General features: G+C 38.8%; 1 protein-coding gene across 1 annotated transcript in view; it reads right to left on the bottom strand.

The window, feature by feature from the left end:
• Nucleotides 1-12,732, bottom strand: part of LOC124168519 (papilin) — a 452,639-nt gene that overhangs the window by 66,405 nt on the left and 373,502 nt on the right. Inside the window, 8 exon segments of the mRNA XM_046546846.1 lie at nucleotides 840-1,181; nucleotides 1,683-1,855; nucleotides 2,352-2,432; nucleotides 2,725-2,848; nucleotides 3,572-3,722; nucleotides 4,980-5,062; nucleotides 7,613-7,673; nucleotides 11,417-11,844. Of these exon segments, the coding sequence (XP_046402802.1) occupies nucleotides 840-1,181; nucleotides 1,683-1,855; nucleotides 2,352-2,432; nucleotides 2,725-2,848; nucleotides 3,572-3,722; nucleotides 4,980-5,062; nucleotides 7,613-7,673; nucleotides 11,417-11,844 (1,443 nt within the window).

Here is a 12,732-nt window from a genome sequence, read left to right as displayed (position 1 = left end):
TGGCTAGTTTAGAAATTTCTGTATACCATACACTAGTTCTTCACTCGTAAAAGTGGCATGTTATTTTGAAGCACCCTGAACATCTATGTTCTACATTGAGATGGTGTTGTTTCATGTTCTGTTTTTGTCCTGTGTGAACTTATGAGGTTAATTGTAAGTATACTCACTGAACAACAAACCCATTACATATTATCATTTGTGGTGTGATGTTAGTTATAAGCAGAAAAGAATGATGGAAAGTTAAAAGCATAATGTTGTATGCGATGAATATATATGAATATATGCACTTATTGGGAGAAATTACTTCATCATTCCAAATTTATCACTCTGTTTTGATTTGTTGAGTTTGATGATTATTTTGTGTGCATTTACTGTGCACTTGCCCAGTTTTTCCCTCTTGGTTTCCAACTTGTACATGATAAGCCTTACATTCCAAGGCTTTGCAGTGTCCTAGTGCAGAATGTGTGCTGCTGAATTGGTTATGTTCAAGTGTATATACAGTGATGTCTACACAGAATTCTGGAACACCTTTGCACAATCTACTAAGTGTGAAAAAATAGCATTGAGAACTCAAAACATCAAATACAAAACGTAAAATTTATACCAAAAAATCCAAGATGAGAAATAGCCATTGGCTATAGCTTCCAAATTAAAAAAAAAATTTAATTAATTTTATATTCAGTAGGAAATTTGCTTTAGAATCATTCTTATAGTAGACTAGATTTATTGGGTCATAAGAACTTGGAGCTCATATAAAAAAATGCTAAACAAGCTTATGTGCGTACGTACACCATTTGCAAATCTATTTAATCAAATTTGGTCGAGTGAATTGTGCTTACCTTGCGTGTGCGCACCCCTCCAGTGCTGTTTTCTCCAGCGCAAGTCTCTGAGCATGAGCTCCACTCTCCAACAACCCATTGCGGAGGGCAAGGATCTTCTGCGCAGGTGTTGTTACTGGGAAGTCTTGATCCCGGGTCACAGAGGTCATCAGGCACCGTTTCCTGATTGCGCCTGCGCACACAAACAACCTCTCTTGTCATGACCCCTCCTCCGCAAGTTGCACTGCATTGGCTGAAATCCCCTGCTACCCATGTGTAGCTATCTGGGTCTGTTTGCTGAGAAACACCCTTAGGAATGCTGTATTCATACTGGATGCCAGGGTTTGTCTCTTGATACAAGAGCTATTTCACAAGGAAAATGCAAACATGACAAACTTTTATTAATTTGGAGAATTTGTGAGAATGGAATTTATACTTACATTGTCAAATAATGCAATTCATAGACATCATAATATGAGTATATATCCAAATACAAACGTCCGTTCTTACAGTACGTTTTTTCACCACCGACACTATTGCTTAAGTCTCAGACTAACTGATATATGTACATCTTAAGAGGCAGTAGGAATAAACCATAGACAAAAGAATATTTTTTTTTCTTAATAATATTAATGGAAATAATACTGCAATGTTTAATTTTGAAATAGCTCCCACAAAGAAAAAAATGAGAAAATATTTACTTAATTACCTAAGCAATGCTTCAAATTTGGAATTAATAAAACTGTTTGAGCTTAAATTTTAATTTAAGTGCTAAGAAAATTGTGATTTTTAAAATTTCAGCTCAAAAATTTACCAATCACATACGAAATTTCAATTAGTAATATTATGGACATATTTACGTACAACAATATAAATGGCCTCTGTAGTTGGACCAAGAGCTCTGAGCAATTCCGGTGCATAGAATCCATGAGGTCTCCTGTCATAGTGGAAGACTGTGCCTGCAAACCTCAAATCCCTTGGAAAGTCTATCCTCCAGTTGCCATTCAGGTAGTAGTGGTTGGTGGTGTTGCGGACAGCTGCGATGACATTTTTAAGACCAAATTACAAACACTTACACAGTTATATAGCATATGATGTCTTAATACTTCCATCTACAATTAGCTTAGTGTATTGTAGATGTATTCACATCTTAGATGTTGAGCTTACCACCAGGGTCTCACTGGGATCCCGAATCCATATTAATTATCAGGTGATGAAATTCTCATAAATTACAGTTAATTGCACATGGTTAAAATTGAAACTGATAAAATTTGTGAGGCTTATCTAATTTTCGAGAAACACAGACTCCAATATCAATGTTTTACTGGTCACCAAACATGTCCAATTTGAAGCATCGTAGTTACAGAAATAAATAATTATGAGAAATTCCTCAGCTATTCACATTTTTTAATCAAATTAAATATGGAAGTACCCCGAGTCATGTATGAATTATCAAACGATCATTGTATCTGATGTAGTAAGAAAAAAAATAATCTTGAGGAAGACAAATACCAGTAGGACCACAGTTCTCACCCAAATAGTTGTTTGATGCTTCCAACTCCCTCACAAGAATATTTGTAGCTCCAGCTGGGATCAGAAGAATATCATTGTAGCCTGAAATTAATACATTCATATAAGATAACATTTGAGTCATTTGTCAATGGACATAGCCTAAAATTACACTCAATCAAGCTACAAGTTATTTTACTTTTGACTGACTTATTAAATCAACATTTGATTTTTGGCATAATTTTGCAACGCAGCATGAAAAATTATTGTTAAAACAATTAACAAAAAATTAAATATGTATGAATAATTATCAATTGATCCAACTTATCCATAACATGCAATCACTCTGTCATATCAGCCAAAAAATAGGAATCAATAAAGAACAGGCTTTACTTACCAACCACAAGATCATCTCTTCGAATGAGGTCCTTGACGGTATGGCAGCCACTGCCATCTCCTCCACATTCTCGACATTGATCTTCCTTGGCATCTGAACCAAGGATCATGTCACAACCCACTGGCTGTAAGAAATCAATGAAATATAAAGAAGTAAAGCAGTGGAACATTAGGTATATTTAGGACCCATTATCAATTATTGAAACAATGATTTTTTTAAAGTAATTGGAGATTTTCATCAAGGAAAATATACCTACATATTTTCATAAAATCGAACATTTGGTTTGGTACCAATAAGCAATTACATATTATAACAATCATTTTTGAGCGATCGGAAATTTTTAGCAATGAAAACTATTTTAATTGAATACCAACATTGCTCTTATCTCTCGAAAAAATATTGAAAAATGAAAATAAAAATAAAAATTGACTATTTGCGAGTTTTTTTTTAACTCTACCTGGCCTTCTGTATATAAATTCTTACATCACCTATAATTGTGCTGTAGGAGTAGGAGAAAAGGGAAACCTTATTAAAACTTTAAAAAGAAGATGTAACAACTTAATTGGCCATGACTGAGGCATGATGGCCAGATAAAAGCAATTGTGGAGGGACAATTGGACGGTAAGATCAGAAAAGGAAGACCTCGGATAAAATATATAGAATAGGTGATGAAGGATGCCAAAGAGAAGAAATACTTTAGTGAGAAAAGATTAGCTGGCGGGAGAATTGAGTGGGGAGCTGCGTCAAACCAATACTAGAAGAGTTGACCAGCAATCAAGATGATCTAAACAAAAATCAGCCTTTCACTGAAGTGCACACGCAAGCAGGATCAACAAAGCAGTCTTACCAAGCATTCACCATCCACGCATATGTCCAATTTTTCCTCCTCACATCTCGTTCCATCGATAACCTTCCTCTTATGGCGGTAGTAGAAGCGTTCACCTCTTGGCATGCAATTCAACTCACACCTGTTTGGGGCCTTTGTGTATGGAATCCACCTAAAGAGCAAAAGACAAAACACATTGTAATAAAAATATTGTAAGAGGTGAGAAAGAATTTAAGATAATATAAAAATTACTCCTAGAAATGTTGGTTGGCAGAATTCAATGTGGTTGCAGAAACTTCAACCTAAACTCACCATTTCTGGGAGAAAATAGATGAGACAATTTAATTCAGCAAAAAGCAGAAAGTTCTTCTTCCCCTAATCGAGTCCACTTCATAGGAAAATTCAATTCCAATTCAAGTGATTGAAATGGTTCAAAAACTATTCCTGACATTTGAACTTAGGCAACCTATAACTGTGTTTCTGAAAATGAATAGCAATCTAAATATTCCCAGTTGGGCATGTTTCTTAAAAATTTAAATAGCTAGTGCCATTTTTGGAGATTCACTTGTGAGTAATGATCAATGAAAATGTTTAAACAAATTCGTATGAACATTGCAACCTGTATTTAAAGAAATTGGTATAAACATTGGGATTGATTGGCCCGTTGATTCAGTGGCTAAGTCTACATTTCACTGAGATTGTTAACTCATGGTTAACATATAAATTATAAATAATCATAACACACTTATCAATTCCAATATATAAATATAACACCCTATTTTGAAGGAGCTTAACAAAATAATCTATGCATTCAAAATGCTTCTTTTTAATGTGTTGTATCTATACATTCAGAATAAAAAAAGTTGTGGAATGAGAAAAGCTGCTTATATAATTACTATAAAACAGCGTTTAGGAGTAATTCTTTCATCATGTTTCTAAATTGCTTGCTGAATTGGCAATGCTACAGATAAGATAGATGCAAATAATGTTTTTTCTTATCGATTGCCTGGAGAAAAATTAGGGCAAGATGATCTTACAGTATACAAATATAGTGAAATGCCTATTGCATAACCATTGCTTGTTCTTATAATCTATCAAATAGTACGTAACAAAAGAAATAAATTGAATTTCAAGACAATCATCAGTCCACTAGAAATTGATAATATTGACTGAAATCCCAAGATTATAATGTAGTGGAATTTTTCAACAATGAAATAAATACTTGCAATTTTCCATAATTATAAAATTTATTACAACCTAGGATTCAATGTTATTATGTCATCTTCAAGGATACATCGCCTGCACCACCTTGGAACCTATGTCATAATAAATTTTATAGTTGTGGAAAATTGCAAGTACTCGTTCCAATGTGATAATATTGAGGTCATATCTGTATTTAAGCATTTATGAGGGACAAGATCAGACTTACCTATAATGACGGCCCTCAAATTTCACATCGTCAAACTGGGAGCATTGCTCCGACCTAAAATCTCGAGCTGGCTCAGGGCAGTCCTGCAAAGAGTTTCAAATGAAATAATATGCTATAATTGTAAGCATTACACACCCACATCTGGACCAAAACTAAAAATGAAAGCATAGGAATACCACATAGCTTATATGGGTGTGATAAAAGGAATATATAAGTGATTTCTTCCATTTCCCCTGCATGCATTTATTATGGAGGACATACGCTCAGCCAAAACTTTATACTGATAAAGAAGAGTCACAAACGTTAGCTAAAGGATTGGCGAAATAGTGGGATAAATAATAATGGCATAATATGTACTACAGAGCAAATTCCAGTATTGGCCACAGAAAATATATCAAGGTACTCCACCACATTAAAAATAAAATGTTCATTAATTATATCTATTTCTAAGATGATGTATATAATAGATATATTTTGTTTATCTATATATTCATAGTTATATCTATTTATCAACAAGTATTAGTAAGTTTAAGAAATTTACACCAGTAACTATTTTCATACATATACATCAAGGATGTTATTCCCCATGAAAAAATCATATAGCTTACCCAGAATTCGAACCCAGATCTCCTGATCGCCATCACGTATGCTACCAATTACTCCACCAAAGCGAATCCCAGATTGGGCACTGACCGGTAATCGGGGGATCCGGGTTCAATCCCTGGCTCAGTCAAATGATTTTTTCATGGCGATCGCCATAATTCGAATTACATCCTTGGTGTTTATGAGGTTGTGCTCATGCGCACGACTGTTGCTTCAAAGTTGCTACTGCACTACGAAGTTGTTTGTTTCAAATCACTGCAGGACCGAGTGACTTTGTCCGCAGTCACGCGCACGGGTGCAAAGTCAAATACACCAACGGATGAAGCTCGCCATGAAAAAATATTTGTCTTAGCCGGGATACGAACCCGGATCTTCCGATTACCGGTGAGGCGTGTCAACCAGTTCCACCACCAAGCCATTTTCTCAGAACGAACTTCGGGAAGGGTTTTACCGAACAAGATGTTGACGTCATAAGTCCACACTGTGACATGTGTGGCAAAGATCCGGGTTCGAATCCCGGCTAACTCAAATATTTTTTCATGGCATCCGTTGGTGTATTTAACTTTGTACCCGTGCGCGTGACTGCGTACAAAGTCGCTTGTTCCTGCAGTGCTTTGAAATTCGTCGTCGCAGACCAGCGACAAATTAAGGGTTTTTCACCCCAACAGTGGCTTAGTAAGCACGACCCTCGCCACATGTGCCACAGTGTAGACTTGTGACATCATCATCTTCTTCGGTAAAACCCATCCCGAAGTTCGTTCTTAATAAAATGGCTTGGTGGTGGAACTGGTTGACACGCCTCACCGGTAATCGGAAGATCCGGGTTCGTATCCCGGCTAAGACAAATATTTTTTCATGGAGAACTTCTTTCGTTGGTGCATTTGTTTTTTTCATTCAGTGGGTAATTTACATGGAACTAAAACGATGTTTTATCATTTTTCGGGTGTATTAGTTTCATAATTAAAATGCGATTTCAGTCATCAATGGATACACATCCTACCACATTCAGGAAGTTAGAATTAAGGGAAAATTAATTAGACTCAGAAAATTAGGCACCAAAACTTCCCGATTCAGATGACATGGATAGGTCCTAAACCCACCAAACATATGTACCTCTTGAAAATTAATTTTTCTATGATGAAACACCAATAATTTTTCGAATAAGTGGTTGATTTTCAATGATTGAGCTATTGATTAGGCAGAGCTATAATTGTAAATTTTATTTCGGTGATTAAACATGAGAATATTGCATTTATTTTCGCGATATAAATGTTACATTCTCATGTTCAGTGAAGTTGATTATGGAGGACGATATAGACCCCGTGATTGCATGCAACCCTCGTCGCGTACATATTCTGCCGGGCCGCGGTCTTTCCATCCCAAGGAGACGAAGCGTCGCGCCGCGCCGTGAGTTGAAAAGATATTCGTTAACGTCCTCACATCTAACGCATTTTCAGAGGACCTTGACAGCTCATGAGATCATAAACGATCTTGTACATCTACAACCACATACACATTGGCGGATCTAAGCCAATACTCAGTACTAGAATAGATAATGCCTCTAATGGAATCGCTATCGGTATAATTTATGATAAAAAAATCACAATAAGAGGATAAATAAAAAAGGTTCAGCAGCTCATATTTTTGCCTTTTTAGTTAAAAAAGTTTTGTTTGAAACTTCACATGCCTAGATTAAATATAAAAAAATTAACAGAAAAAAAGATTGAAGTAAAATTTTCATTTTTAACAAAGAGACTAATGTAGACACAAGTAAACTATTAACACTGAACATTTCTAGGTGATAGGGCAAATTTAAAATAAACGGAACATCAAAATAATGTGATTGGCCGAGCAGAATTAGAAAGCTGAAAACAGCATGTTTTGTTTCCCTAATGCAACTAAATAGAGTTTACCAGAGTATAAAATTACGTGGCAGAGTAAATATTTCAATATTTGGTTAATTATTTATAGGATTACCTCTTTCGTATCGTTATTTCCTCTGAACATATTTTCAAGGACACTAGTCTCACCTGTATATTGCAGGAAAAGTAGCGCCTCAGTCCTCCGACGCACCTTGGAGAACCGTCTTGACTGAAAAAGGGAAAAAGAAACACGTCAGAGACGCCATTAATTTTGTTTGTCAATAGTATTCTTTTATAATAGCATAAATGAAATTTTTTTTATTTAATCAGCTAAAATCTGGAAAATTATTCATTTCCTGCAAAAATAAATAATAAAATAGTAGATAAAACATCCCTCATGATAATAAAACCATCGGAGGTAAGTATCTGGAGATAAGTAAGGATCGTAGGTATTATACTAATGTGACAGTTTTTTTCTTTGGAAGAAAATTGTTATATTTAATCAGTTTTGTTTGGGCAAAGCATGCACTTTATGTGAAGAGTTGAAATTGAGAATTCCAGCCGGCAGAAGAGTGTTTCATTGAATTATAATAACGGCGAATTTCAACACGTATGTTGGTTAAGAGTCTACTCTGTTTACACTGAAAATTTCGAGATGATGGTATAATTTTCAATCGAGTATTCCGTCACCAAGAAAGTACGTAATAATATGATCTTTTGCATGGGAGGAGGAGGAGGATGGAGTCTCCCGCAAATGCACTTAAAACATAAAAATCTGTATCATGTTCCACCAAAACCTTTGAAGATTTTGATATTCACACGGTCAGAATATTCCTCGCAGCCTCAGTGGGTTAGCATACATGGCGCGACGTCAGGGGATCCGGGTTCGAGTTCATGTCTAGATTTACCCTGTGGAATTTTTTTACTCAGTGTGCACTTGTAAGAGGAAAATGAAGGAGGATAATGTTGGCGTGGTGGCAAAGAGAAGAAACAAACATATGAAGGAGTTGGGGGAGGGTGGGGCGAGAAAGGAGAGGAGGGGAATGATGAGGAAGAAAAGAGGAAGAAAACTCAGAGGGAGGAGAGATGGCTGGATGGGGAGAACGGAAGGGAAAGGGTCCGAAAGTTCAACGCTGGAAGGGGCCGAGGCTGGGGCGATCCGCAAAATTATACACCTATTTAAACTCATATTCACAAGCGGAATATCCTTCATAATAATAAGCATGCATTTGAGGGTGGCTCCAGAATATTTTACAGATGCTACTGCGCGGTTATTCCCTGCAGTGGCGCAGCGAGGGGGGCTATTTGGGGGATAAAACCCCCTCCAGAGCTCAGACATTTTTTAAAAGTTTAATCCATTTTATTTAATTGGATTAATATTACTTAGAACCATTTATTTTGAAAATTTTCTCAACCCCCGCTGCGCCCCTGATTCCCTGGGATAAGAGGCTGTTCACTCACTACGTCAACATACGCAATGAGCAACCCATTTCAATGAATAAGCTTCCCTCGGGTTTGCGAGCGGGTAAGAAAAATTAAGGTAGCCGATGGTAATCAGTACTCTTGAGAATGGATAAGGAGAAGGAACCCGAAACGTCGGGGCTCTTAGATTTTCTGACCCGCACGCAAACCCGAGAAAATTTTATTAATTCTATTCGCCGGGAAAGTGTTAAATCAAATAAAAACTATTTAAACTCAATCAAGGAATAACCGCGGACCAGCCAGCGTTTGCATACACTTGCAGTCTTCTGGAAGTGCAATTGAAGTGTGAAAATTAAGCAGAGGAAAATTCATTTTATTTGACCGAGAATCAGATCTCCTAAATTCATTCCAGGTACTCTATCGCTTTAACTCTCCAAGCTTTCCCCAATGGAGTTTTTTTTAGGAGTCATTAATGGGAAATTGAAAGTGAATTCGGGACATACAATTTCGAATACTGATGAAGGTATATTATTTTTCCTCGGCACAATGTTTTTACTTAAATCTGTTTCAACGTCAAGGAGGGGAGTTACAGGTTAGGTGATAATGCTGTCTGTTGTCCCACGCCCATATCAGACCATCGTTAAGAGCCAAGGGCAAAAAAAAGGGTCTGTGGGTTCGGGAGTCTGACGATCTAATTCCGAGTCCGGTATTTTAGGCGTTCGACATTTCGCCCGAAAGAGGAAGACCAAGTCATCAAGGCAAGTCATTCCACGAATCAGCGGCAAAAAAAAACACGGGAGGGTCAAGCTCCACCATCGTAATTGGAATTCCCGGAAAAGAAGTTTCAAAGCAAGCCTATTTCCTCCATCGAGGAAACAATCTCTCTTTTGCCTTTACTTTCCAAGCATTAGCGGAAGCGTAAAAGTTTCGTAAATTAAACCGATAAGCCAAATCATCTTTTGAGAAGGCCGAGAAAACTATGCGTAGAAAACTCGGCCTTCACACCAGGTGATTTGGCTAATTAATTCTAATGTTTCAGTGGCTGAGTTTACCGCCATATTCAGGCTAAAATTATCATAACTGAAACATTTGAATTAATAAGCCCAATCACCTAATGTCGATGCCCGCGAGAACTTTAAAAATGAACTACACGAACTCCGTCCGTCAGATAGGACGTTGATCCGGTGTTCCCTCGAAGCCTTAAGCTAGGAGCAGAGCAATCGTAGCGCCAAAATTCTTCCCAACATTTCAACCTTCTTTTCATCATTCAAAAGCGGCTTTTCCGGATATTCCCGTGTTCTGAATTTTTCCGAAAAAACGGAAATGGTTTCAACTGGTTCAAACTGAATGGGTATTTTCATGGGATTAAAAGAGTGAATTTCTGAAGATAATTTTTGCGGCTACCATACCAAAACCTATTGTAACTAATTGCATGACTGATCGTCGATCGGGAAACCCGGGTTCGGATCCCGAGAAGGCCAAAACATTTTTCATTGACAGCTTAATCCGGAGCGTAAACAACCACATCTGGGTAATGAGCGTATGTTTTATTTCGTATTTTTCCCACTTTGGACATTTGTGGCGGACAACAGCTCCGCGTTTCAATAATGCCTGCGTTTCGAACAGGGGCGTGGTCTACAACTGCAGAACGGCAAGCATTTTTCCTTTTGGTTTCCCTTACAATTAGATGCCCGTAAATTCTGAATTTCATGTTTGTAGTATACATGACTTTTCCAGCTGTTGGTGTACATTTGAATCAGTACACGGGAGTAAGTAGAAAGCCACTTTTTAACGTGTATCTTTGCGGAAAATAAATGGAAAAGTATGCGTCTCATCGAAAAAGGAATATTCACGGGTAATCTTTTTAAATCCATCACAGTCTACGATTAAGGTAAATGTTCTACAGCTGTAGTTCTATCAATAGGATGGTTTCCTATTATTTTTTATTGCCTAAATCGAAAGATTATTACTCCAGGAGTACGCATTTCACGCTTCTAGATTTTTAAACGACGATATCTATTTTTCGCGATTAAATGAAAAGTGAAAAATTTCAAGAGCGCGAAAACGCGACGGCTAAGTATGAACGCTGGGAAAACTAGTATGACGTCGTTCTGGTTCCCGCTGCCGCAAGTGAGGTGACCTTGGGGCGAGGCTTTGAGCGCTGATACGACGCAGGATGCTGGCAGGTAGGAGAGTACCCTGCTAGCTGGTAGCGCTTGGCTTAAATATGGATTATTAATACCCTATCAAACGAAGAAAACTTTCCGACCTTAGCCAGTTTTAATAGGTGATTATTAAGAAATGTTTCCCTGAGCTCTGTGACTCATGCATGCATTGGTAATCTCAGACGATGTAAAACTCCAGACTACTCGTACAGAAACTAGGTCCCTGTGGCGTCACGTGGAGTGGAATCACATGGGCGCCAAACTGGCATTTTTCAAATGAAGATAAAATTGACCCTTGCCATTCGATGAAGGAAACTACACTATTGTGCAACATTAAGATGAGCGTCTGCTAATCTCTTTCTCTCCTCGCTCCAGCGCCACCCACCTCAGTTCGAGGCAGCTCCTCGTCTGGAACGCGATGCCCCCTCCGCATGACCTGGAGCACTCGCTGGGCTCGGACCATGGGCCCCAAGGGCCCGCGTCCGCCGAGCCGTCCGTCTTGGGCGAGCCCGAGTAGTAGAAGGTGCGCGGCGGGTTGTCTGCGAGGTGTCGCCGCTGCGGTCGCCGGTAATAGTGGAGCGCCTCCATCGCCTCGCTCTGCAACTGAGACTCCAGCACCCCCTGGCGGTGGTACTGCTCGTGGAGCCTCCGGCGCCGCCGCGTCTCGTTGCGCCGGGTGCCGTGGTGGTGACGGATCGGGTGCAGCTCTGCCTCCTCCGCCTCCATTTCCAAGGCCTCCGCCAGCGCAGACTCCAGCTGGAAGATGGGGCCACCGCCTCCAGGACCAGGCGTCACCGCGAGCACCTTGTCCTCCTGTAAGGGGGGGAAATTAAATCATTTATCGGCTCAATGTGCATAGGTGTTAGGAAATCAGAGCACTATAGGGAAGTGAACACAATAGAATGATGATGCCATGAGTAAAGCGGTACGCAGGTAGAAATTAGGGTGAGGGGTTGCTAGGATAGCATGTGGGTTGAATGCACTGGTAATAGGGTGGTTCATAGCCTATTATATATAGCCCATATATATATATATATAATATATATATATATAATATAAGCCCTATATATAGCCCATAGATATATAAGACGGAGTTTATACTAAATTAGGCTCGCATCACGCGATGTATTTTCACGTACTGCTTTAGGATCGGCAGCAATGACGGCTGACAAGATGACTCTCGGACAGGGGCGGTTTGGCCAGGTCGGCTGGACGGCGATCGCCGAGGGTCCGAGTCTAAAGGGCCCCAGAACGCTCGTGACTATCGTGAAGAATTATTATTAAAATATTCTACCGATTGAGGAAGGTTTCCATGGAGGTCTTAAGAAGAATTCCAAATATATGATAATAATAAAGGCTTAATAAATAAAGCAGAGATTATTTGGAACATATTTTTATTTGCAAAGGCTGGTGTCCTATTTTTTATTGCATAAATCGAATGATTATTACTCCTGGGGTACATATTTCACGCTTTTAGATTTTTTAATGACGAAATCTGTTTTCGCGATTAAATGAAAAGTGAACATTTTCAAGCGCGCGAAAACGCGACGGCTATGTATGAATGCAGGGAAAAGTCCGTGTGACGTCTGGCTGCAGCTGTGTGAGCAACCTGAGTGCGAGGCTATGAACACCGCTACGATGCAGGCTGCTTGCTGCCGAGCATGGCGGTAGCGTAGAGTACCCTGCTAGCAGGAAGCGCTT

Source organism: Ischnura elegans, chromosome 11 (genome assembly GCF_921293095.1).
Source record: "Ischnura elegans chromosome 11, ioIscEleg1.1, whole genome shotgun sequence".
In the NCBI taxonomy this organism is placed as follows: Eukaryota; Metazoa; Arthropoda; class Insecta; order Odonata; family Coenagrionidae; genus Ischnura; species Ischnura elegans.
Note: the sequence above shows the minus strand (reverse complement) of the source record. Positions and strands in the feature narration are given on the sequence as shown.